Here is a 27,064-nt window from a genome sequence, read left to right as displayed (position 1 = left end):
AGCACTTGCAAAGATTGCCATGCCCATGCCCTTCCTTCGTTTGTTTTACAAAATCATGGCGCTGTGCTTTGTTTGCACCGAATCTAACTTGACTTTCTCAACCAGGGACTCGTCCGGGGTTATAAATATGCATGCTGGTCAGATCAGCCTACCCTACCATGAGCAAATCAGCTTGGTGAATATTGGAGGGCGCAAACCGTCAATTTGAGAGCATCATCTGATTCTGGTAGATGGAGCGCATGCCTTGGCATACAGAATCTTCACAGGAAAATATTTCAACTCTGACAATAGTTACAACAAAGGGAGTCTCACCATTGATCCCCAGTAACAGTTTAGGTAGATACGAATGGAGTAGAAGATCCGAGCTACCTACCGACTGATAAAGCTTTAAAATGCATCAAGCTTAAAAGTGAACTTTTTTTAGGAATAAAGTGAACTTGCAGCACTGAAGAATTCTGGATAGACGGCAAATCCAGCTTCCACATTTATTCAGCGAAAAAAAAACAGCTTCCACATTTCCACAAGGAATTCTTACAAGGCGTATCTTCATTATAATACGGAGTACATGCTTGCAGAACACAGCGAATTCTGCCACAGCAGTATGCTGTACAGTCGCACTAAAAACCTATGGACATGGCTACAGAATTATCTCTCTATGCTCTATTGTTGAAGGAGGCACAAAATGTACAGGCAGGCAGCATGAACATTAAACTCTGTACATGTACAACAGACTTACATCCAAGAGAGATCAGCTTCAATTACTTCTATTGCTCTCCTTGCGCGCCATTTGGCTTTGCTGCAGCCTCTTCTTGAAGCTCAGACGATGTTTTAGCGTGAGGCTCTCCATGTTGAGAACTCTGTGACGGATCTGTTCGATCAAACCGTGAACTCAATGACTTGAGCATGTTAGACCTCTTTATCAGGAGGCCCAATGCAGAAGATGCTGCTGCTCGAACAACGGCCTCTGGTGATTGGCTGATTCTGCCAACCAACATAGCGAACACCTTGACACAATAAGACTGTTAGCAGCTCCCCGTGATATGTTTATAATAAGTAAAGTACCAAAATGGAGTGTAGATACCTGGGAGAAGTAAGGAGCAAGGAAGCGTTGATCATCCAAAAAGGATAGCATGCAACTAACCAAGCAAACTGCATTTGCTTGAATGACCGGCCAAGGTGCATCAAATGCCTAAATCAAGAAAAAAGATGTGTCAGGAACTCAGGATGCTATATTGATCACATAGCTTGGTCATCATGCTGGTTGAAACAAACAAACAAAAGGCTCCCTCCCTCCCTCCCTCTCTACATGAAGCTCTCCTGCATGCTCTAGAAGAAAAGGGTACCTGGATAGCAGATTCTAGGTAGCTGTCAACTCTGACGGGAGATAGTCGACAAAGCTGTCTTGTTAAGTCCCTAATGAAGTCCTCGTAATCAGATCTGAGGGCACACCATATTAAAAATGTCACTTCTAAATAAAATGAAAAACAAAACAGAAATAGCTAGGAAGGTTCAACACAAACCGCCGATCAGATGTGAAATATTGCTTGTTAAGGAGTGAAGACAAGCCATCTACTTCCATCAAAGGCGCTAGGAGCTGGAATGTGTTCTGTTTCAAAAAAAAATCACAAATATCAAGGTATGCAAGTTAAAGGAAATGCTTAGTAAGGGAAAACAAAGCAACGACTGCATACCCGACAGGCAAGGCGAACGCTAAGGTCATTATCATGAAGATGGAGGATCAAACGCGGAAGAGTGGCATGTATCTGCAGCAGGCAGCAAAGAAATTGGTAGCTTGAGAAGCACAAGGGAAAAGATCCTTACAATTGCCTTAACAACCCATAAGTTGACAATGTCACTTCCTATGACCACTACAACAGCATCCTATAAGAAGGCCTTCATGATAACAGCTCCCTGCTAGATGTACTGTTAAAGCAATGGGTGTTACCTGCTCAAGAAAAGCATGATGCTGTGAACCAGCACCATAGGCACTTAGAGCACCATAAGCTGCAAAGGCATTGGACCTCATTTTTGTATTCATGGAGATCTGTAGCAGATAAGTTACACAATAGGTCACGGCCCTAGGTTGTTTACAGTCATCATATAATAAAATACAGAAACAGGCCACCTGAGTGAAAAGGGAGATGGATCTAAAACAACCTCGTAAGATAACAGGAAAGCACCAAAAGAGACATAAGCAGGTTCTCAAGTGGCACATAAGATGTCAAGTTTCTTTTGATCATAGAGGCATTCACATTTTGTGCAGACATTATACTTGTTCTAGATTCCATGTGCACAATAGATTCCACATGATGTTTTTATCATCAACCAATAGATAAAATATCTGTTAACTTATAACTGATATTGCGATGAATTTAACAGGTTCATAGTAAGTAGTAACCATCATAAATTTACACAAATGCCCACATCATGTCACTAAAAATGGTAGTACATGAAGGTAAGCTTGTTCCAAATGGTTACCTGGAGATTCCTTAGCCTTACTAAGAGACTTATTAAAATGGGGTCCACTGCATCTTGTTCTGACACATTAAGAACCTGAAAGCAGTGTGTGATGTTTGTATGTTCTGTCAAATTAAATATAAGTGGCATTTAAGGAGATCTGTATCGTGTAACAAGTTATAGAACTCACGGTTAACAGGCACTGGACAGCAGTGAGTTGAACAGATTCGGTGGCATCTTCAAGTAATGCTAATATTACTCCTAGGACTTGCTGGATGTAATTAAGTATGTGGCTCTCGGGTATCTGACAGAGGTGGCCACACAATCTATGTTAGTCAATTGCCAAACAATGAGACATGTATCCTTAGAAGTTGCTCTGTTTAGATTGATGACCTGTACAAGTCCTCGCAAGCAGAGACTCCTGACAGTCGGTGAGTCGTCGGTTACATGTTGACACAATTCCTCAACCATTTGTTCAAGCAATGCAGGTTCTTTTTCACTGCAGAACAAAAAAGAACTGGATTAGGTTATTGGCAAGTTCAATTGTGCAAGGAATAATAGTGAAATATACGCGTGAGTTGTACCTGTAAACCACAGTAAAAATCATGAACATATTTGCCAACAATACTACAACAAGTTTACAGCATACATAATGCATGAAATACTATTTAAACACTTTTTAGTGACAGGCATGATTTCCTTGAGAATATGTATTGACTATGGTGGATGTCTTGTTGTAAAATTGTATGCATAGTCAGGCTCTTTCATGTTTTCAAGGAAACACCAGACTTTCCAGTTAGTGCTTTCTCAAACTTCTGCAATTTGCACTTCTTGAACTACTGCTATTTTATTATTTTAAAACAGACCAATATACCAGTTGGTGCTGGCCTTAGTAGTGAGGACCTCTAAGTGGTAAGTGGTAACCGCTGCTAACCAGTCAGAAACTAATCCCGTGGGAGATTGAACTCCGATTCTGTCTAAGCAACCATAAACTAATCATTTTGATTCTCCCTTCATTTTCTGGAGGTACAGTGAACATCTTAGGACTTATATGAAGAGGAATGGTATTAATTACCTGTGGCGAATAAATTCTGATAGTGCAGCAGCAGCAGCCTCCCTTTCAGCCCTCTGATTCCTGTCAAGAGATTTGCTCAAGATAACGCAGGTTGGCAGAACCTGTGGTATATTACCCAGTTATTTTGGTATAGTGATTTCACCACGCAATGTATGCATCCAAACCATAGAACAGTGACTAATTTTCTGATTGCATTTAAGAAAAGTCAGTTGCAATTATGACAATAAATACCCAGCTTTCAATGAAAGCTTATAAGAGTTTCAGAAGAGCTGTAGCGCCCCCTGTTGTTTGGCTTTGGCCCTTGGCCTTTCTTTTGGCTTGTTAACCTTTTCTATCTTTTTAATATATTGAAACACAAGCTCTATGTTTTCTCACAAGAACTTCAGGAGAGCTGAGACAGGCAAATTTCACATTCAAAGAAGTATCATCTTTATTTTAACTCTAACATACCATTCCTGTTATCATGAAAAAATGAAAAGTTCCTAACAGTTTAGGCTCTTGGAGGCTGCAATTTAATATTGAAACTGAGAATTGTATGTCATTTTAAATATTGCAATAAGGTATTTAGAATTTAGTGGTACTCACTGGATGACCCTAGAGTAGATAGGCTACATGGTGAAACCTAACAAGCTTCATGCACTAGCCAACACAACCAAAAGTCCGAAGTGATGGAAAGGGCTTGGCAATCCACATATACACTTCAATACCCCCTCTCACGCGTGGCTTGGGAAGTCAACACGTGAATAGATACCATGTTAAGCTTCATGCAATAGCCAACGCAACCAAAAGTCCGAACTGATGTAAAGGGCGGCTAGTCAATCCACATATACACTTCAACACCCCCTCTCACGTGTGACGCGGAAAGTCAACACGTGAATAGACGCGAGGTATGGCTCAAGAGGCCTATACGTGGACACAGAGGGGGGCAGCAGCATTTTGTCAATAAATTAAGAAAGCTGGGACTTGAACTCAAGACCTTAGGCCTGATACCATGTTAAGCTTCATACACTAGCCAACGCAACCAAAAGTCCAAACTAATGGAAAGGGCTAGGCAATCCACATATACAATTCAACAAAACCCATACACGCACTACAGGTGCAAAAGATAACGTACTGTGAACATGTCTTGTTTTCTTGTGAAACTGGTTCAAGTGCTAAAGATCAATCAATTTAACATGTGGTTCAAGGACAACTTCCCAAGGCTGCAAAGAAATTAAACATGGTGGCTATTCCTAAATGGTTTTGTAAGGAATAATACATATGTACACGCTTGCTAGAGTTTCTGGCAGCTATGATGACTTCAAAGGTCAAGTTGTTGATGACTTCCAACGCATAAACATAGATGAAAGAAAATGTATTTTATTTGTAGTTTTGAATATGAGGATTCAGCTACTGTCAACATATGTTCTTGTCACCAAAAATTCACTAATATATTAACTCGGAAAGACTCAAACACACAAAACACTCTAGAAGTTACTTCTTTATCAAACTGAAAACTGTAGAGGAAGCCCCGACAATAACTTTATTAAAGAAAGACATACATACAATAGAGGAGCCATGCGGAAGAGAGGGGGGGGGGGGGGGGGGTAGGGAAGCTGGTCTAGCCAGGGACTAAGAGAAGCTGCAAGTTCATTAGAAGTTACCTCATTGGGCCTCTTTACTGAGGAACTGCATGCAACCTCTTGCACAAGATCAATCCACTTCTCCTTCTCGGTTCGTTCGCCATCTCGAGCTAATATCTATGAAATGACAAAGATTTTACAGTCAATAATTGCTAGACAGTTGACAGGCAATAGCCATTAAGAAAAGCACCTTTCCCATCTCGACATCGCCAACACAATCACAGAATGACTGGAATGCAATTAACAATGATCTGCAAAACATGAGGTAACAACTTTCTGGTAATCATTTCACAATAGCCTTCATATATAAAATTAAGATTTCAGAAAGTCAGTCTAATTTTCACCGTAGAAGCTCATTGCGGCCTAATTCAGCAAGACCGTGAAGACCTCCCAGCTTCAGTATAAGTGCAGAAAGGACAGAAGGGTAGCTTTGCTCAACTGCTTGTTTCCCGACCTTCCCACCACCTCTGTGAAGTTTTGATATTTTCAAGTACATGAGATCAGCAGATGAAAGGTATCCAGTTGTCCACCATTAGTCAACATCAACAGTCAGTCATCAAATGGAGAACCATACCTCAAGAACGCATTGAGAGCGAACATAGTTGCTTGTAGAATACAGTCATCAGCTGATGACTCTGAGTTAATTTCCCCTTTTTCTGAATCATTTGTTGCAACAGGTTCTTTGTGAAGTATAGATAAAATGTACTCCAGAAAAAGAGTAGCCAGCACCTTATGCTGGGAGAAAACCTGATACCAGGGAAAACCATCAAACACATAATAAGAAGTGTATCTGTAGAATTCACCTACCCAATCGCTGCATAATTGCAGTTGCTATTTAATCTGGAATTATTATCATACAAACTAGTCCAAGTAAAATATTTATGCATGTCATTACTATATGAACAAGGCAAATATAAAGAATGGAACTGCAGAAGAAACGTAACTCATCGAATTACAACCTTTTCAACTAAATGAACAATATACAATTCGGCTCGCCGTAGTCTTTCTAGAATTTTTTAGATAATATTTTATTAAATTTCTTTCCTATCACATATGAAATGTCTCAAATCAGGGCCGATAGAGCACACGTTTCTTAGAAGGGAAAAAGTGCAATGTATACCTATCAATTTCCTAGGAACTTATCAATATGAAAAAAAAAGTTCAAAAAATATAATGTGCCTTGCAAGTCCTGATTATAACGGTCTATAAATGTATGAATAGTACTCCCTCCGTCCCATAATATTATGGGACGGAGGGAGTAGAAGTCATTAACATATTAATATACATTTAAATAAGATCACATGATTATGCTGGGCAGGGTTATGGTCTATGATGAATGCACACCCCATTTGTATGATACGAAGGAGTAACACATACATGTGCCTATTAATATACTGTATAGCTGAATGCAATTAAAATACAAGTCGTTGAAAACTTGCATAATACAGATGCCCAGGCTCAGCCCAAATACTAGTATCAAGTACATATGCCTACCAATATACTACCTCCGTCCTGGTTTATTGATCCACATTGTATTCTGTGCCAAATTTTGACCATAAATTTAACTAACAAAATGTTCATGGATGTCACAAAATATTACATCATTGAAAACTATGTTCAAATACGAATCCAATGATAAAATTTTTGTTGACATGCATTAACATTTTGTTAGTTAAATATTTGGTCAAAGTTTGGCACAAATTATAAAGAGGACCAATAAACCAGGACGGAGGTAGTACTGTATAACTGAATGCAACGAGGATACAAGTCGTTGAAAACTCATAATACATATGCCCAGGCTTGGCCCAAATACTCACATAAAAAACATCTTGTATAGCCCAACCGCCACGAATTCTTGTTATGTCCTTTGTACAAATATCTCGCCCAGCCACAAATAGAACTTCATCAAAGACCACAATGTGGTTGGTATTTTCTGCTAAGCATGATATCTATCTAAGTCAAAGGTAATAACTGATTGTGGGAATAATCCTTGAAATGAACATTAATATTGAAACTGACAGACACAAGAAAATGATAATGGATACTGCATTGAGAACTTCTTGGCGCGAGTGCTTGTCGGTAAGAGCAATAGCTGATGAGAGCAGAGATTGTGTTGTCCTGTAACATCACAAGTGAGATCTTAGCAATATTTGAATCAAAAGGTAACATAAAAAGAGGTAATGCACTGTGCTTCTTTTTGAGAAAAATCAGGCCAGTAACACTCTTCAAAGGTGTATAATTAACAAAACAAGAGTTGGACGAATTTGATATGGGAGCATCAGCCCTGTACGCGAAGCGTGGGGTGTAGCCCAGGCGGGAATGAGAGGAGATCAAACGGTCAAAACCACGCAGAACTGATGATCCAACGGCCGAAAACGCTCATGGCCTGAGATGGCTCGAAAGCTGGGCAGTTGTGATATCCTAAATTAGATTGTAGTAGATGGTCATTGCTGGATGACAGTTGCACTCTGCTTGCTCGGTAATGACCGTATGCATGTTACTTTTTCAAAACTAACCAAACTATCCTTATGTGATGTTCTTTTTAGTTGGGATTTTTCCAATACGGTGACTAGTGAGGCATCTCCAGAGACAACGTCCACAGCCCAACTGAGGCCAACATGACGTCATCGCATCCTGAAGTTGCCATGCAATTCACACCCTGTATATCTTCAACAGAGATGGTGGACATTTTGGTATTTTCCACTGGCATATTGTTGTTTTCAAGCATACACGATTCACACCCTAACTACGACACTTAGGGTGCTTCTGAGCTAATTCCCACTTCTATAAACTAACCTCAGTACATCAGCTTCACGTAGATCCTTGCCTCTTCTGATAATAAATACTATAATAGCTTGAATGGAACCATCTGCTGATTGCTTCACTTTATCACATGCCGCTAATGTGCAAGAGTGTAGCAAGACAACCAGCTATAAAGTACAGAGAAAATCTGTCAATAACCATAATGACATTCTTCAATTACAATCAAATTTCAGCTAATAATGTTTACCTCATCCTTAGATAGTAGAATACACACAGAGGAGACAACTCTATGAAATACTTCGATCTGATCAACAGATGCCTTCAAAGGAAAGAGAAAGATGGATTTTAACATTTGCTCAGAAGAAGATTTAATGAATGGTAAATTAATACAGCCACTCACCCTTCTGATGATGGAGACTATGTCCTCTAGGGAGGACAAAGCACCGTATGAAGATTCTAGATCGATGTCATTAGCAGATGTCTTCTGCTTTGGAAGTGACAGTGATATATTGAAGAAAAGTGCAATGATCTGCAGCAGGAAGAGCACATAATAAAGATAAATTTATGAGCTCAATTTCTGTGTATAAAGAGAAATTTTAACTGTTAAGGTTTATGGCGTAGATCTTTGTGTTATCTTCTGCAAAACATGGCTGTTTTCAACAGAACCATGTAACTATGTTGTGCTGCACAATCCAGATTATTAGGGAACTAGTCTCTCAATTTTCTTGTGTGGCACACTGCAACCAGAAGGCCTAGAAAATGGCACATTGCACAGACGAAATGAGCTGTGGCAGGTAAAGGAACGCAAACCGGCTACTTTCCACACAAACCTGAATCGCAACTTTCCTAACTTCATCATCTGTATCAGCACAACGAGGTAGATATGCCATTATTCTCTCGCCCAAGCTTAATGAATCTCGATTCGGCAACACAAATGCAGCTGGTACAAAATAAAAAAGAAGTCTTGACCTACTGGGAGATCACAATCATACAATTGCAGTAACAATCCAAGCAAAAAATTCCAACATACATGGCAAACTTGACGAGCCCCTAGGCCCTCCCTGATCAATGTGCTTTAGGCTCAAAGTTGGATAGGAGCCCGATGCACCAAATCCACCAGAACAAAGATTGCGGAACTTTACTAACACCTCATGTACAGCAACACATCCCCTTCTTCTCTGGTGTTCTGCAGATGCTGAAACATATGGATCGAGTTGTCTAAGAATATGCAACAGCTGCTCTGCTCTGCTTCGGCCATCTTCACCGCTGATAAACAAAATGGTCATAACACAATAAGAAAAAGCGCAAGCAAGTGGTAGAAGGAACAGAACAGAACAGAAGAAATTGAAGCATGACAGTCAAAACTTATCTGAAAAATGAGATTTACTTATTAAAAAGTGAGCTTAAAGCATTACCTAGTTAGCAGAATGGCACCTAACAGAATAATGAGGTTTGTTATCAGGCTCTCAACAATGTTTGAGGGCTCAGTTGGCAAAGCAAAAAAACCTAAGGTTGCCTGAAAATGGAACATAAAACAACTCAAAATCATATGTGTTATGCAAGTAACTGAAACTAAAATCATATTGCCATAGTTCTGTGACGTTCGCCACTGCAAAGCAGACCTTCATGACACGATTTCTTGTTTCCATAGGTAACCTTGGCTCTATTGAAACCAGAGTAGTACAAGCACTCAAAGCAACAGTCTGCATACATAAGAAGATTTGCATGAATAAATCCATCAAACTCAAGCGGCTAGTATACATATGATAGTGAATAAGTCGGTATAACTTGAGTTCATACTTGTGTTTGCAGAAGCTCAATGCTGAAATCAACGAGATCATCACTTTGATCCCTTCCCATTAGAGTTAGCACATACTCCAGCAATTGATCTCTTCGTTGCAGTGGGAACGAAATTCCTATTTCAGCAGCACTAATAACAGCCCGGCCTAGAAATTAACAATAATCATGTAAGATAAATAGACCCCAAAACGTGTATAATGTAAGCTGAAACTTAGAAATTTTAACTGTTGGGTTAAATACACAGAACTAATTAGTCATGTTAGATGCATTCAAAATATCGAGGTCAACTAAGCAAACTAAGCCTTCCTTAACTAACATAAGACATCAAATTCTCGAACAATCATTTTTAAGAATCTCCTAGAAACCACAATTAACACTTTCTTTATTCTCTCAATTGAAGAAGTAATTGGAAAATAAAACAGCAAGTACAAACATGAGTAATAAGCCCCAATATAGACTGGTACGATTCAATGCAACATTTTGTTCATTCAGGTCATAGTTCTATAGTTGGAATTCAGTTCATCGTTGGAGCCATGCATGTAGTAGACAATAACATTGTACAGATGCCAGACTAATAGAAATATTCCATTTCCATTATGAACTACTCCCTTCGTTCCTAAATATAAGTCTTTCTAGAGATTCCAATATGGACTATATACGGAGCAAAATAAGTGAATCTACACTCTAAACTATGTCTATATACATACGTATCGAATCCATATTGAAATCTCTAGAAAGACTTATATTTAGAAACGGAGGGAGTACTTGTTAAAGAGGAGATAGAGATAAGAAATCGTTACAAGCCAACAACAATTCTCGAGTAGCGAATGTAAAATATGAGACATGGGTCTATGATGCGGGGAGGACGGATCCGTTTGGCACTGTAGCTTTACGGAGTATCTGAACTTGCTGTGTTCATGATGATGTCGAAACCACCTTAACTGAATCAGTGTACCAAAAGCCATTTCCATAAGGAAACAGCTGTACTGCCAATACATTCTGTCTGGGTGAGGTTTTAAGCTCATTCTCAAGTCATAATTGCTTTTGCTTTGTTCAGCAATACCGTGCGATAGTGTTTTAAGTACAAGAATTAAGTGAAATCTAGCATTTATATGAATTATGCTAGCTCGATGAGATCTCAGCCGATTTCACCAAGGTCAGTTGGTAACTAAGATTTTTCAGAATCTGTGACACGGCAGCTTACCACAAGTCTTCCTAAAATAGATACGAAGTACAAACATGATATGCATAAACGAATGTAAAACACAAAATCAGGTGTTGAGGCTAACAAGTCAACTGCTGCAAGAAAATAGCAAATATCAATTGTGCTAAAGCAGAGGAACGGAGTACATTTCAGAAGTAAATTCTAGGCATGACTACAAAAACAAGAGAAGACATGCAGCCTTCTTATAAAGGAAAGTACCTAAAAGGTCAATTGCAGTAATGACAGCTTGCTTTGCAGTAGGATGTTGAACATGAAGGAATCTTCCAAGCATATCAGTCCCCTGAGTACAGGGTAAGTAGAGTAAAGGCAGGAGATCAAAATGCATATCAGATTTGCTGGCCACAGACTAAGAAATAAAGAAAATATCTATTGTGATGTGATTAATGTGTCCTCAAACATAATCTGATGCAGGATCAGGGAAGTGCATCTGGTGCACCTATGTCCACATGAGCCCGTTTGGGGCAAGTACTTGGACAATTACACCCCCCCCCCCCCCACACACACACACACAAAACCATGGTATCTGAGCACTGTCAGAGTAAGTGTGGATGTACGAAATTGCGTAATATTATGAAAATGTGTTGCACTTAGCCAAAAAGGTATCATTTATCAGACTGGTCATCTTTATATAGCAGAAATAAAGACAGCTCAGTTCATAAATTGGATACATACCACAAGTGCGTTGATTCTGGCTTCAATTACTGTTGATGGAGCATATCTTGCAGCATAACCATACATCAAAGCCAGAGCTGCGTACGTATCATCAACATCCTCCACTTTTTCTCTAAACGAGAAAAATGAGAGGAACCTGCAGAATTCAACACCACATATTTATTAATAGAATGGGCCAACTACATACATGGGCTGGAAACATGAACTAAGACACTAAAACAACAGTGACATTCATTATCTCGATTTCTCTTTCATCAAATAAATTATGATAAAAAGAGGAAATGGAAGAAAACTATTGTTCAAGTAAACCAAAATGAAGTACCTACCAAAAATATCGGTAAATCGTTATAGGTGGTTAATTTAGAAGGGGAAACAAATCGGTTGCTAAGGGCACAAAACTGGCCATATAGGTGTATATGTGAACTAAAGCATAATCTAATTACTTCCAACTTAGCTTATGGGTTGCTATCTCGGCATGATTCACAGTAAGATTAGCAATATAAAATAGGGTGCTCCTACCAAAAAGGACATAAATACCTCTGGAGAGCACTTTGCCCTGCATTTTCTAATATGTTCTTCAGCTTCTCCAAAACTGTGTCCAAATGAGAAGCTGCAACCTGTAAGTGTATTCAGTACAAAAGCTCCAAAAGGAAGTCCTAAATGAAAAGATTTCATTAATTCCAACTTACCAAACCAATGCCTTGGGCAAGTCCAAGGCGATTAACAGGGATAGACATACTTGAATGTCTACACATCAAATCAATCTTTTCACGGACATAAATCCTATCATCAACCTTCTGAAGAAGCATTCCTAAACATCTGCAGATAAAATATTAGAAAATCACTTCCAGTACATTAAGTGCATGGGCATGTTCACAATATATTTTGTGCATCCGAGCCAAAAACATCTAGTCCATCTCAATAGGAATGTACCTAGTAAAAGCATTAGTGACCACATCCCGAGAAATGCCAATAACTACAGATCAATGGAAGGTACAGCAGAGTTAACATAAACTTACCTGTGCAACAAAGCTGAATGCCCATCAGATGTAGCATAGAGATCATATTGTCTAGCAAATGCATCGCCCAAGGATATGACCCACACATTATCATTCACAACATCCAAGGATTCAGCTAAAAACTGGAAGACATAGCAAAATAAGCTTTTGAGAGAAGCAAGCATGATTTGAAGCCTTGCAAAAGAAAAAGTCTACAAGGTACAAACAAGCAATTAATCTGTTACCAGCATCTGTTTTTCACACAACTAGTTAGCACAAATTTGCCGACAGTGACAATAATCACCATAATTCCACTTGCTTTATGACATGATTATAATCTTCAGACGACAAGAGCAATATACTTACATTGATTATCATGTTATCCCATATTTCCTGGTAGGTGCTATCTTGCTTAAGATCTTCAGGATCACTGATGTAAGCTTTCATCTTAGGGACCTAATACTTGCCAAAATATGCATTTTGTAAGCCACTTTAACAACATGACAAGATGAAATTTGACTATTAGTCCTATTGCTGTTAAGTAAATCGCCAAAAAAGTTACATAGCTCAGCGAATTGTACAAAGAAACCATTCAAGGGGCAAGCATCACACTAATCCAAGACACAGCCAGGATGGGCAATGGCCGTTCTTAAAATGTCGATTAACATACAAATTAAGAAAAAAATCGATACTGCGGAAAGATGAGTGGATAATATGACTTACTCCTACTCCTACAAAATTACTTCTCCATTAAGAACCAAACAAATGCAAACATGATTAACTAACAAAAAACTGGAATGGGAATGCACTCTTCAACTGCTAAGAACACTAGATGAAGGGGCTATACCTCATCTTCCCAAAATAAAGAAAGGTTTCTTGGGAAAAGTTGACCCAAGTAGCACAGCACCTACAAAAAGCAAAAGTAATGTGGACAATGATGACCGCAGTGAACAATCTTTGAGGTTTTTCTATATTAAATACATCAAAAGAATTATAACCAGAGGCCCCAGAGAGCGCACTTCTTAATGAGTGACAACTTGAATTACATTATATGAGGGCAAACAAAGTTAAAGACTTACAAGGCAACAGTACAGTACTAGAGTTGTGATGAAAATAAGGTATCCACTGCTGCGGACTATATAATCCAGATACTGAATGGAAGCAAACAGTATCAGGCAGCCTATTGGTCAGGGATGATAAAAGTTATCCCAGTCGACAAGAAAGAGAACTAGTGTGTCAAGAACTAATTTTCCATGTATAACTAATCCATTGCAACATAAAGCATATGATAATTCACCATCAAAGGATAGAAGAACCTCAATACGACACAGGATCTCTAAGAGGAGAAGTATTCACATGTCTGTGAAAGCTAGACCATACATGGAATAAATGGATGGACATCAATCAGATACAAGAACCAACAATGAAGATTTAATTAGTTTGAAGACAAACCGTCAGGATCTGGGTAGCGAGTTGCCCCCTAGAAAGTGGATTATGCAGAAGCACCAGCAAACGAGCAAACAGATCCTGCATAACCGATACAGCTATGAGAAATAAGTAACTATGGATGATAAACTAAAATGTCATCTGGACATCTGGTATCAAGCAAACGTAAACAAACTACCTCGGGACTGGGCATTTCGTTTGAGGCATTAAACTCAGTATATAGTGGATTTGTCTGCGACAATTTATGCCTACACAATTCAGTTATGCATTTGCAGACCTGCAGATATATCTCCATTGTAATCAGTACACAATATACTAATATTACGAAACTGATTAAAGGACCAAACTTCGGTTAAAACACGTAACAAATATAACCAACTAAGGTCCGTTGCTTTGACAAATATCAAGGGTGTAGAGAATAACTTAAGAGCGCTCACCGTAGCTACTGCACCTGTATACTTCTTTGGGATAATCAGCTGCAAGAGAAATGGCCATAGAACAAGCTGGAAATAATAAAATGTAAAATGCATTACTCACAACACCATAAAGATATTTGTTATCCTAGCTCCACAAGCTGATTTCCTAATTAGATGGGCACAATGTAAAAGATTAAAGAACATCAAGTTTCCACTGTACCTCCATTTCAGGAATGGTAATTGCTAGTAAAAGTAGACCCTTTTCACATACAGCTCTTAGTTCAGATAGACCAGCAAGACTTATTTTCATCTGATAAGTGAAAATATAAGATAAATCATCCTCAAGAAATTGGCATCCAGTTAGTAAACTGTGCATAGTCTGAAATTAGTTAAACCTCAAATCTTTTGTCCTGGAAGTACTCATTTTTCAGAGTGTTGATATCATTTAGATCATCATCGGTTATAGCACTATGCCCCACTAAAAACTCAACCGCGAGCTCAGCAGAATGCCCACTCAAGTAGCAATGTGAAGCCATAACGACAATTAGCTGTACATGATTGAACTGGTATTAAGACAATGAATAACTGGATGTATACCAAAAAAAACAGATATCAGTATTATCTATACAGGCAAAAAAAATTAACAAAGTCTGAAAAAAGTTAATATGGAATACCTCAGCTAGTGCCATTCGAATACCCAAGCTCTGCTCCTCTAGAAGTGATTTGACTATTTCAACCAACAATGTTTGCTTAGTATGCCATGATTCCAACAACCTGTATGATAGGTTACAGAACTTGTCACAAATAATTCCAAAAGCAGAGAAGGGGGTGGCGGGCGAAGGGAATAGAACCTGGGCAATAGATGTTTTATTGTTCCAAGTGCCCCAACAATTGATGCTTCATCTTTTGACCTACATTTCTATAAGGCAATAGAAGGCAACAACAGTGGACTATATAAGCCAATTATGTGAATATTCACAATGAAACTTTGAGTTTTTTGGAATGTGTAGGAAGTAGGAAAAGTGTAACTTCGTACTTACACTCAGGAGGAACATGCACAGATCCTCAGGATATGCTAATCCAGTTACCAAGAAACAGTGCTGGAGTTCATTGTATGTCTACAAGCATGTAAATATAAGCACATGTGTAGTAACTATTCTTAACCATTCATCTAGTATAAACTACTCCCTCCATACCACAAAATAAGACGTTTTTGCTAGCTATGTTAGCTTGCAAAAACGTCTTATATTATGGGACAGAGGGAGTATAAAGCAATGAACACTGAAAAACAACTTTGCTTCAGAGGTAATAAACAGCACGAGGAACTTGCAGGAAAATACTAGGTATCATAAACTCCAATATTCAGACACCTTTGTGAATTGTTTGATGAAAGATACACGATGCAGATGGCACCAATCACAGTTTGTGCTCAAATGAGGATAATATGGTGCCCATATAAACTGGTGCATGTTTGTTTTAGTGTGGCATAGTGGCTTAATAAGGAATAAGAACAACATTTTTGTTAAAACTCAAGTTTGCAGTATCAGACCTCGTCTAGATCCAGTGACCTAGACTCTAGTCTTATTAACACTAGGGACAACACTACTGAATAAATATATGTACATATGTCAAAAGAAAAACTGCACAAATGTCCTACAATAATGCTGAAATAATAGAAACTATAAACAGGGACTAACAAGTTCTAATCTAACAAGAATTCAAAATATATCTCTATGTGAGTTACTTTTCACATCATTTACACCCCTGAAGATATTTTCCCACGATGATGTTGCTCTGTATTCACAATTTCAAAGATGGAAACATTTTCTTAGGTTCTTTCCTTAAGAGACATATCAGCCAAGATATAAGCTTAAGCTGAAAATTCTGATTCCACAACTGCCTATCAGGCTCCAATCTAAGGTTCAACCACAAAACCATGTTATATGCTGCTAGCATAACATGTCTTTAGATCACTCTCCAGAGTCCAGTCGACTCCATCAGTGGTTCCGTCATCACTTCTATTTACCGAGCGCAATGTGGCGGTATGGATCTGGAATAATCCACTAGAGTGTGCAGAATTAACAGATGTCTCAATGCAACCAAAATGATCACAAATAAAAGATTTTGAGATAGGAGGCACCTTCAATCCCTTTGAAATATAGCGTTCATCTTTGCTGATGTTGACAGATACTAAAGGAAGAAGAGTAATCAAGACAACAGCTAGCTCCTGCAACACAAGAAGTAACAAATTGCGAGTTATCATGCTTTGACATCACATATATATAAGGTGTTAAAACAGCAATAATGCATGCATTTTTTATGTATATATGATGTCAATTCATCACATAATGTCCTAGAGAAGTTGCCAAATTATCATGCTGGGTTTCCTCATCGATCATGGTTCATGCAGAAAAAAACATGAGATGCTGCAATAAAATGTCGGACAAATTTTGCAGGACACGTATTAGTTATCAACTAACCATAATTCCAATAAGAAACTTACAGAATGTCGATGTATTAATTAATTGAATAAAATATAACGTTTTAAGAATATTCTTAATTTACCTCAAACTCAAGTAAAGGGGGGCCACTTTCTGACAGTAATGATGCATTAAGAAGGTTATGAAGACTGTGAGCCGCGGTAAAAGCCACTTCTTGATCTTTCTTACATCTACATAGGTAGAAGTTCAAAACAAATAAATATCTGAGAGAATTGTGTGAAGTCTTCAGTAAATATATGAGAATAATAAAAACATACAGGTCCAACATTGTTGGTATAATCCTTGGCAGAGCTGATTTTAACTGTGACCTAGTGACCAGGCCAACCATTTCTCCCAAAGCCTCCACAGAAGACAAACGGACCTGATGGAAATATTGACCACACATGGGTGCCACTTAGCAATTAATTTGATTGAAAACATTAAGTGTGCTAATAAAATGTGTATTACTTCGTTACTACAGATTTCATTTCTGTAAGCCACTAAGATCCCCCAACACTGTAGCAAATTTGCAATGTTCTAGAGAGAGGAAAAGGTCCATTGTGCAAGGGACTCCAAAAAAACTTGATGACAATGATATAGGAGAAAATTAACTCGCAATGCTAACCATTTGATTGACAGGAATGCACAGCAACCATCTGATCTGCACCTATGGGCACAATTTGTTGACTGTCCCCCTAGAAGTAATTGATGATAAGACACACACACACACACACCCTCCCGGCACTCACGTGGATTTGATCGGCAGGTCACCCCATGCATGCTGCACTACTTCTGGCGGCACCTAGGTATTAGAGGCTGGGGTGAAGTAAAGTCAGGTGTGACCCTTCTATGGGCTTGTAAATAACTCTTTTTCCATCAGTGCAACGGGACTTGCTTTTTCACACTTCCCAAAAAGATAATCTCTCTGCAAGGGAAGTTCTCGCTTGATACATAAGCACGTGTTACCAAAACTGTCATAGCATGACTTGACACGCTATTCTGTGTGACCATTCGATCTCAGTGCATTGTGGTGCTTACAAAATGCACCATTATTAGCCCAATAGCCTTGATAATGGTGGATCAGAATATATTGAGCCATTACAGAAAATGTTAGTATGTACTCCCTCCGTACTAATATAAGAGCGTTTAGAATACTAAAGTAGTGATCTAAACACTCTTATATTAGTTTACAGAGGGAGTATCAGTTTTATTGGCAGGTAGGCATTTCCAATAACATGTACCAAAGTTATTTTTGTACTTAGGTAACTTTTCTACTGATGAACACGCTCCTATCAGTCGATACACTATTACTATTGAAACGGGTGTAATTATCAACAAACAATCAACTGTGTACCTTCAGATCACGGGAGCCCGTCCATACTTTTAGAAGTAATTCAAATACTGAATTCATGAAGGACCTGACAATGGAATATTGCGCAGATGGCAAACCAGCTTCCATTACATCTAATAAAAATAAACAGAAAATGATCTATGTCAAATTGAAACTTACATAACATCATCATCAAAAGGAAGCCCTGAAGAGGCGTCTCCTATATACACCCATGCAGCCTGGCACCAACACTTTAATGCTGCAAAGGAAACATGGTATCAATTAATTCAGAAGCAAGAACGTATATATTTTCAGAAATTTCTGGAAATATATGAGTACAAATGAGAGCATAGACTGATAACTGAAGGAAATTGCAAAAGGAAGTACCATTAGCAAATACAGGTCGTTGGCCATCTCGTACACTTCCTAGGATAGGTAAAACGCGCAAAAGTACATCCTTCAATCGTGGAGTGAACTGCAGGGCTTCAAATAAGCAAGAACAAGTTGCAAATTCAGCAGTCCAACCAATTCAGGTGGAAATTAAAATAAAAAGAATGTGTTTAACCTTCAGCAGATGCAAAGTCTGCAAGTATCTGTAACATGGCTGGCAAAGCAGAAGTTGGGCCAGAGAAGTAAAGAAATATCTCCTCCATCATCTACAACGTGTTAGGTTGGTACTTATGAGAATACTAGCAGAAAGGCACAAAACGAACAGTCGACTGATGATGGTCATATCCTTCAAAATACAAGTTCTCCTTAGGCAGTCATCCAAGAGAGAAGTGGGTATCCAGCAATGTAGACTTTGGGAAGAGCAAATGACTTCTGACATATAAGTTTACCAAAGCTAATGTTAACCCACAGCATTAATAGAACACTATTCCTGAATTAACATGAAACTCAGCTGGGTATCTTCGGAAAATAAAGATTAGTGAAGAATTGCCAAATACAAAAGTTTGGTATTGAAACTTGCAACAGACTTGAGTGTGCACCCAAAATAATTGGTGCTAGAATGCAAACTCCGAAACAATAATTAAGTCATGCTTGCAGTTACAGAATCCTTCAATCAATAACTCTCCAAGAGAAATGAATTTTTTTAGGGGAAATTTACTCAGTAGCAACCAGAGGATGTAAAAATGCAAGAGATGGCACTGAAAAAGTGTTGCATCATGACAGTATCCACTATTGTTTTCTCAGATGCACTTTTGGGGTTTGGCCCTTTTAGTTACGCAGTGACCATGACCCCATTTTTTCATACCTAACAAATTCGACCTTATTGAAGTAGCCTTACTCCTAGTAGTTGACATCTATAACAAGTTTATCCACGAACAGAAAGTATAATGGTTGTGCAAAAGGTATACCAAATCTGGGTCATGTGACCCAATGGCAACAAGAAGAGTAGCTGCCGCTCTTTGCCAATCAACATTGAAGTCCTGTTCACCAAAGAACACCACTAGATCAACCAACAGATAAACAAAGGCAGACAAAACAGAAAAACTAGAAAACAAATCAAAAGCTGTAAAAAGAAACATGATGCATCCTTGCCATTGCAGAGCACTAGAATAGCACCTATTGTAAACAGATAGCATTATGAATGTTCAAAGCCATGGCAAAAAGAGAAGAATAAACTTGAAAAACGGGCCATGATTCTTGGCTGCAGAAAATCAGGGCCGTTTCTGCAAATAAATAAATGCCTGGAGTTGAGATGCTTGGTGGATGCCAAAATTACTTGAGTTAAGAAAGCTAGCTACACCTATTACATCAATCTGAAATTAAGAACCAATAGGTGTTACAGAAGAATGGTACGCGCACAATAGATGTAGGAGTGATAATAAAGTACCGAGCACTGAAACTTGAAAAATACATAAATATTAAGTTTCAAAGAATTCAGACTGTAACATGCAGTTGAAGTATGCAACAACTCATTGAACGGCAATGAACAAATCACTCCAGCTTCTGAGGAGGCAGTGGGAAACCTTTTAACTTGATGGTGCGATAAGTGAAGTATGTGATGGTCAAAATGTTCCATGGCATCTTATACTCAAGCAGGGTCAGTTCATGAAAATAATTGTAACCCAGTGTGACAGTCACAGCAGAATAGGATGCCTAGTGTGTAAAACTTGTGACATCCCTATGTATGGCAAGAACATTTATGTCAACTGTTCAGCCAACGCCACAAAATCCTCTCCAGTTATGTAACGGGGTGCCAGAAATGAAGGCGTGTGAAGCCGCAAAAAAGTACTGCCTCATTCTCATCTCACAGTTCCATATTGAGCTGGAAGGAAAAAAAACAAGGACGCGGACTGAAATCGTTCGACAATACCTTTGAGCTAACAATCTCTGCGGTGGCAATCTTGGCGATTTTCCGGAGGAACTCGCGCTCGGCATCCCGGCGGTCGAGAGCCCTGACGGCGGAGGCCATGACGAGGAAAACCCCGGCCATGTTGCCAAAGCGCTGCAGCAGTCCACATCAACCAGACAGAAGCAATTCACACCCAAAGCCGAAGCGAAACGGAAACGCGCGCCCAAAATGAAGAGGATGCTTTTAGGCGCAGAGGCGCGGGGGAGGGGAGGGGAGCTTACCCGGTGGCCGCCCCGGGAGACGGTGGCGCAGCAGTCGAGGACGAGCAGCGGGTTCCTGCACCCGGCAACAAGCAACGAGCGACGGGTTAGTAACTAATCATCCGCCAGCCAGAGCCAATAGGCGGCGGAAATCGCTGGGTCACTTACAGCGGCGCGATCTCGCGGAGCGCGGCGAGCGCGGAGTCGCGGGCGCGCGGGGAGTCGTCGGCGAGGGAGGCGACGAGGACCTGCACGGCCTCTGCGGAATGAGGAGAGTCAGAGAGAGGGTGCTGCGGCGGAATCGGAGACGGACGTGGCGGGGGAGGGGGGCGTGGGCTCACCGAGCGCGGCCGCGGACGCCGCGGCGGAGGAGGAGGAGGAGGAGGACGCCATGGAGGAGATCCGCGGCCCGGCGCGGCGAGGAGGGGAGAGGGGAGGCGGGCGGGGACAGCTCAGAGAGGTTCGAGTCCCGGGTGGCGTGACACGATGGGGGGTGGTGAGGTCACTCCGTCTCCGTCTCCATCCGGGTGCCGCCGAAGGGGGCCGAGGGAAACTGACGAGGAGAAGCGGAGGGATTGAACCACAGTTGGATTTGGACGGGGCCGTTTGATCTCGACCCATCCATCGGCAACGGAACGTGCCGGTCTATCATGCTGCGCCCGTCCGTCGTCTTCCTCTCGGCCGCTCTGGCCTCAACAGTTTGCGGAGGGGTTCAGGCTCTGTTCATCTGAATCTTCACCCTACGGTAGCATCTTTCAGCTAAAATTCCACCGTCTCCATCAGCATCTGTGGTAACTTTGAGATGACAAATCTACTCGTTGTGAAGTGGGGATCGGGACTCTGCTCCTACGTCAGGAGGTTGGATTTTTTTTTGGAAATTCGAACGTCGCTGACGAGTGACGAGTTGCAAGTTGGGCGCACATAGTTTATCACCAGGACAACCTTGTTGTGCTGGCTCTTTCTTTGCTTCGAGCATCAGCAAATAGTTTAGCTGACGATTTGGGCGATTAGGGCCAAAATTTATCTGATCTCTCATCATTCCTTCCACTGAACTGCCCACCTGCTGGTCGTCCGGTGCACATCGACCTGCCAGCTACTTACTCCGTAACTCTGAACCTGAAAATTGCAACCAGATAGCCCGTCTAACATCTCCTCCGCGTGAAATATTCGCACTGTGAAAACCGGTCCAGCGACACGCACGTGTTGCTGCCGACATCACAGCCCCCCGCACCGCTTTGTGCTTGCATCGACACATTGGCACCGTACATATGAAGAAAGACTGGTCAGATGCTCATGATCTTGCAGCAAATTACAGCAAGGCACTGCGGCCTGTGGCTGCGAAAAACAAAAGACACATACCAGAAAGAAGCGCATGGATCACAAGTTGTGTGCATCACAATGATGCAGAGGCTAGGGGTTTGAACCTCCTTTTGAAAACGCATGGGTCGATCAAATGACTGTGGGATGACAATATACAACCACGAGAGTTCCCAAGGATAGACTATCATGAGGAAGTGGATCATGTACGAGCACATTAACTAGATTAAACAAGAAAAACTATCATTACGCCTATGGTCAGCTTCATATTTCCCCAGTGCCAAGCGGTTTCCGTGAAGAATCGCCCGAGGCCCAAGCTCGGTAGTCTTTATCAAGCTGAAAGAAACAGCAACAAAAATCAGCAGGTAATGCTGGGCCAAGTATCAACACAAATACAAGAGGTGTTGCAGGCAACGAATGGTTCGACTCGAGACACTTCCAGCTGGCATTAATCAGCATAAACTAATTCATATATGAACTTTTGGGGGTCATCTAGTTTAAACATGAGAGTGATGATTGAACAAAACGCAAGTAAAGTAAACTAGATCATACATGACAGTTCAGATATCGATGAATGTGGCAGAACAAAATGTGATAACAGTGGCCACGGTTTCATCAAGAAACAAGCGTTGATAAGTGATAACCAATAAGCATGCGGATGCCTGCTCAATGGTAACTAACCAACCTGATGTTCTGCCCTTGTATGCAGCACCCAGCTGGAGCGAGTTACTGGGGTGCGGTGGGAGCGTGAGGCCTCAGAGCCATGCTCCAAGTTAGTTGGCACAGGCTCGAACATTACCGCTCTCTGACGCTACGGTAAGCCACGCTGTATCGCCAGGCTGTGAGCATGAATCCTTGTACTTTTTTTCTATTTATGCAACTGTGCGCGAGTATTCTGTGTGTTTTTGAAATATAACTAATCAACATAGATCTAGTTCATGACTTCATATATGAGTAATGAAATGAAGGAGACTTTGATTTCCAGAGAAAAAAAATCTTCTGAACTTGGCGCGCTACTTTATTACTTGCATAGAAGTAGAACACATCCTTGAGTTTACTCCATAACAAAATTATATGAGGTTGCAATGGGAAAAAATGAGTCAGTACATTGAAGAATTTTTTTTCCCTCAAACACAGTGCATCGAAGAAATTAAAATTGCAAGCTGAGCTGATAAAAAATGGACTAAACAAAAAGTTGTCATAGGGAAAAGGCAAAGCAGTATTTTACTGACCTGCTTCAGAAATCGTGGAAGCATGACTCGGAGTAACTGCTCAAGCACTTGCCTGCCACTTGATTCGATAGCTTCAACTGGTAGTGCTTGAAATGGAAAGGGAATGTCAATTGCAACCTGAAAATTATCATACAGATATGGTTATGGTTCAGCCCAAGAACTTCCAGTGATGTTTAGATGAAGCCAGTTGAGAGCCAGAGACTGAATTACCTCGATTGTAGCATCCGATGTAAGCTGTTGAAGCGTCGAACCCTCTGAACTGCTGTTGCAGAAAACCCTATTTACCATGGAAGCTGCATCCGACAGAAAATCATGTCAATGATTTCCTGGGACAACAATTAAATATTTAATTTTTCGAAATGCTAAATACAACTACGAAATCATGTGTATTAATTAACATCGAATGAATCATGCAACTCTGTTGTGCCACTAAGTCTGACGGAAGAAAGTCCCTCCAATTATTTTTTACCGTGTGGATTGCGCACACAAACTGTTGAGTTTCCTTTTTTTTTAATGTACCAATTATTTAGTTAGATAAGTGCAAAGAGCAAACAACCCAAGAAAATAGTGACCACAGCAAATAATAAGGATGAACCGTGGCAAGCAGAGGAAACCAAAATGTCGGATGCATCACTATGATTGATGGGCTTCTTTTGGTCACCCCTTTGTAGTTTACTCGTCCAGTACAATGCAATTGCATCTCACAATCCACGTGATTTGTGTAATCCATGCTATCTGGCATCATCATAATTAAATGAATTCCAAAGCTTCTTTGAGGAATTGATCCCATCGTCGTAATTCAAAATTACGTGCAGTACCATTGAGACAGTGACTGAATTAGTATCAGGCAGTCTAGTCTAGCACGCTAAGCTATGTGCCAGGTATCTGGCCCAACAATGGAAGACGATACAGACATGAAGAGGCGGACAACCTCACCCGAGAATTTGTCATTCTGCGCCTCCACAAGGGGCGACCCCTCCAGCTGCACAACCAAAAACATTTTTCAGCACTCGCTAGTTGCAGACACATCATCCGCCGCCATTAGTGAAGCACTGAGTAGCTAGCTAGTAACTGCAGGATGCTGGATGCTTGCCTTGCAGGAGAGGAGGCGGATGCAGCAGCCGTTGGGCTCCTCGTCGACGCGGACGAGGAGGACGGGGCAGACCTCGAGCGCGAAGAAGCGGAAGCGGTAGACGTAGCAGCGGAAGGTGGACTCGTCGACGCGCTCGATGCGCTCCGCGTCCAGCACCGAGTACTGGCTCGCCGGCAGGCCCATGTACTCCGCTGCATACATATGCAGACATACAGACAGACAGACAGACAGTAACGTGTCAGCCAGGAGATCGCTGGGGGAGGTGAGGCTCCTGGTCGGGGCTGAGGGTGGGCGTTACCGAGGGGGCGGGCGAGCTGCTGGACGGAGGTGGACTCGGAGCGGCGGGCGACGAAGCGCGCCTTGGGAGCGGACGACACGGCCGAGGAGGAGGACGAGGAGGATGAGGAGGCGCAGACGACGGCGGCGGCGCGGCAGCGGCGGAAGGCGGAGGCGGCGGGCACGGGCGGCGGCGAGCGGAGGGACGCGGCCATTGGGGGCGTCGGTCGGCTCGGCTGCTTCCCCGCGGGCACCACCGGGCCTTTGCCGTGTGTGGTGTGGGGAGAGGCGGGGAATTTTGTGTTGGATGGATCTTCTTCCTCGTTCGCATTGGACGGATAAGATGCAGCTGGGGATGGGTAGGGTCTGGGTCGGGTCGGCCCTACCATCGGGTGGGCCACGAGAGGAATCTCTTCTGCTGGAATGTGGGGCCGCGGAAACTGTAACCATCGTTTCCTTCTTTTTTTTTCTTCCCTGTTGATGTTGATGATGAAATGAATATTGACTCATCTTCCAGCACGTACGTACCTCCTGTGTCCACATGCGGCAGTCTCCGACTCCGAGGTGCTCGGCTCGCGGAAGCTCGAAGCCTCACACACACACACACACACGGCCTTGCTTCGCCGTCTCTACTTCCTGTCTAAATCACATTATTATCTGATTATTATCCGGCAAAAAGGACAAAGGCCCTGTTTGGATACTTTAACTTAGCTAGAGGTTAGAGTTAGTTTCTAGCTCATGATTAACCCTAAACTAAGGCCTTGTTTGGATCATACTAAAAAGTCCCTAATCCCTTCCTGTTTGTTTTCAGGGACTAAAAAGTCTCTAGTCCCTCACTGGAGGTTATTAAATGACATGTAAAAGACCATGTTACCTCTAGTATATAGAAAAATAACAACCAAATAACGTCATGGGACGGCGGGGCAATGGGTGCATAAAGGGGCATTGTTGGAAATGTCCCAAAAAGACTCTCCTTGTGAGTCTTCCTCATTTAGTCTCAAAAAGCAACTTTTAGTCCCTAGTAGTCCCTCCTGTTTGGTTTAAAAGTCTCTAAGAGGGATTTTTTTTCTAGTCCCTACATTAAAAAGTCTCTGAAAATAAACACCCCCTAACTCTAGCCAAAGAAGTGTATGGATGATAGGGTTAGATTGTCAATAAATGCATTAGGAGAACTAGCTCCAATTAGCACCTCTTGGGTGGGATAGTTTTTTGAGGAGGATTTGATGCAACTAGCTCATACTAGCCCTCATGTTTGGATACTTTAGGGCTATTTGAGCCCAAACTAGCTCAAACTAATTCTACCCTATGGATCCAAACAGGGCCAAAGATATTTTCAGAAAACAAGGCAAAACTTTTGCCTGCCTACTGGTTAAGAAATGAATTGCCTAATAAATTAACAGAAAATTGACGAAAACTGTAACATACCCCATTAAGACGAACTGGTAACAACTATCGGGTCACTAATATTTGACTATATCTGTTTTGCTAAACATGTTTAATAGTGCATGCAAGAAACTGTTTAATAGTATAATCACCTAAAACTATGTTTGGTCAGCGTAACAAATTTTAGGGCGAGTAAAACTCAACCTTTTGTAGAACAGGAGAAAAAAACAAGTTTTAGTGGGGGGGGGGGGGCACTATAAACTAGTTTAGCAGATTCTAAACTTTCATCGCACATAACATTCTCTACTGAAGGAGGTTGGCTTCCTCTTCCAAACGTCCCACGACCTCATGAGTTGCATGTCGCTGAGATTCATGATGAGACGTCAGGAGACCCCGGCACGCCGAACACCAATATACCAAGCGGGACGGACGACACCCCACCGATGCGGAGCATGAAGAAGAAGTGTGGGTGCATCTCGTATGTTTTGGTTGATTTATGACAAAATGGTTAAAGATGGAAATATGTTTGTGATTATACACAGGTAAGTCCCTGGGAATTTGGTTTAATCGATGGTGTATGACCCCTAAAAATGTCAAGGAAACATTGAAGTGTTTAGTGCACTTATTGAAGAACTAGCTAAAGAACTGAAGCATGAAGACATAGCTCTTTACTAGTTCCTTTTGTTCTTCTTTGAGCCAATAGGGCAAAACGTACTGTTAAGGGGTCCAAGTGTTACTACAATAAGTCTTCAGTTATGGTCAATCGAACCTAGCTCTTCAGAGTTTAAGACTTGAAATCTCCTTTCGGGCAAAGTCTTCAAGATTGCGCATTGAGGGTGATTCTTTTGTATATCTGTGTCTGATTTCTTCGTCCAGGAGTTAGGTAACATGCTGTAAGATTAACATATGTTGGAGAATTT

The 27,064-nt window shown here is 41.0% G+C and overlaps 2 protein-coding genes across 4 annotated transcripts; both read right to left on the bottom strand.

Annotated features, from left to right (window-relative positions):
• Positions 1–460: 460 nt before the first annotated feature.
• LOC125552932 (protein SHOOT GRAVITROPISM 6) lies at positions 461–21,505 on the bottom strand. Of its 3 annotated transcripts, XM_048716658.1 has the most exons (51): positions 21,185–21,485; positions 21,012–21,102; positions 20,865–20,919; positions 20,605–20,736; positions 19,643–19,714; positions 18,850–18,940; positions 18,672–18,767; positions 18,465–18,543; positions 18,309–18,372; positions 17,233–17,336; positions 17,040–17,145; positions 16,615–16,701; positions 15,515–15,592; positions 15,326–15,393; positions 15,149–15,248; positions 14,870–15,022; positions 14,695–14,784; positions 14,496–14,561; positions 14,237–14,335; positions 14,065–14,139; positions 13,460–13,519; positions 12,979–13,068; positions 12,634–12,755; positions 12,304–12,433; positions 12,152–12,231; positions 11,615–11,750; positions 11,141–11,222; positions 9,718–9,863; positions 9,540–9,620; positions 9,333–9,433; positions 8,948–9,183; positions 8,748–8,857; positions 8,318–8,446; positions 8,165–8,236; positions 7,951–8,084; positions 7,200–7,272; positions 6,972–7,103; positions 5,729–5,901; positions 5,499–5,621; positions 5,345–5,405; positions 5,176–5,271; positions 3,533–3,633; positions 2,851–2,956; positions 2,648–2,761; positions 2,479–2,553; positions 1,946–2,044; positions 1,692–1,763; positions 1,521–1,606; positions 1,344–1,437; positions 1,082–1,189; positions 461–1,004 (listed from the first exon to the last, which is right to left on the bottom strand). In XM_048716658.1, exons 1-51 carry the CDS (start codon positions 21,462–21,464, stop codon positions 765–767), a joined length of 5,448 nt encoding a protein of 1,815 aa, XP_048572615.1. In that variant the 5' UTR covers positions 21,465–21,485; the 3' UTR covers positions 461–764. The 3 variants fall into 3 exon arrangements, with proteins under 3 accessions (XP_048572615.1, XP_048572616.1, XP_048572617.1); XM_048716659.1 differs by lacking the exons at positions 18,309–18,372; positions 18,672–18,767; positions 18,850–18,940; ... (3 more) ...; positions 21,012–21,102; positions 21,185–21,485 and having other exon boundaries at positions 18,465–18,486; XM_048716660.1 differs by lacking the exons at positions 461–1,004; positions 1,082–1,189; positions 1,344–1,437; ... (4 more) ...; positions 2,648–2,761; positions 2,851–2,956 and having other exon boundaries at positions 3,533–3,592; positions 21,185–21,505.
• Positions 21,506–22,260: 755 nt separating this feature from the next.
• On the bottom strand, positions 22,261–25,088 carry LOC125552933 (uncharacterized protein SYNPCC7002_A1590). The gene is made up of 6 exons (XM_048716661.1): positions 24,784–25,088; positions 24,486–24,676; positions 24,329–24,374; positions 23,603–23,685; positions 23,393–23,509; positions 22,261–22,496 (listed from the first exon to the last, which is right to left on the bottom strand). Exons 1-6 carry the CDS (start codon positions 24,974–24,976, stop codon positions 22,425–22,427), a joined length of 702 nt encoding a protein of 233 aa, XP_048572618.1. The 5' UTR covers positions 24,977–25,088; the 3' UTR covers positions 22,261–22,424.
• Positions 25,089–27,064: the final 1,976 nt, after the last annotated feature.

This window comes from Triticum urartu, chromosome 4 (genome assembly GCF_003073215.2).
Source record: "Triticum urartu cultivar G1812 chromosome 4, Tu2.1, whole genome shotgun sequence".
NCBI lineage: Eukaryota > Viridiplantae > Streptophyta > Magnoliopsida > Poales > Poaceae > Triticum > Triticum urartu.
This window is presented reverse-complemented; position numbering and strand designations above follow the sequence as displayed.

What these genes read in the sequence shown, in the direction of transcription:
- LOC125552932 (XM_048716658.1), bottom strand. Translation starts at nt 21,464, where the DNA reads ATGGGTCGAGATCAAACGGCCCCGTCCAAATCCAACTGTGGTTCAATC. An exon ending in CCTTTTGATGATGATGTTAT is followed by an intron (nt 18,373 to 18,464) that starts GTAAGTTTCAAT and finishes TTCCATTGTCAG; the next exon opens with GTCCTTCATGAATTCAGTAT. An exon ending in TTCTACTATCTAAGGATGAG is followed by an intron (nt 8,085 to 8,164) that starts GTAAACATTATT and finishes TGTACTTTATAG; the next exon opens with CTGGTTGTCTTGCTACACTC.
- LOC125552933 (XM_048716661.1), bottom strand. Translation starts at nt 24,976, where the DNA reads ATGGCCGCGTCCCTCCGCTCGCCGCCGCCCGTGCCCGCCGCCTCCGCC. An exon ending in GCAGAATGACAAATTCTCGG is followed by an intron (nt 23,686 to 24,328) that starts GTGAGGTTGTCC and finishes TGTCGGATGCAG; the next exon opens with CTTCCATGGTAAATAGGGTT. An exon ending in CATCGGATGCTACAATCGAG is followed by an intron (nt 23,510 to 23,602) that starts GTAATTCAGTCT and finishes GATAATTTTCAG; the next exon opens with GTTGCAATTGACATTCCCTT.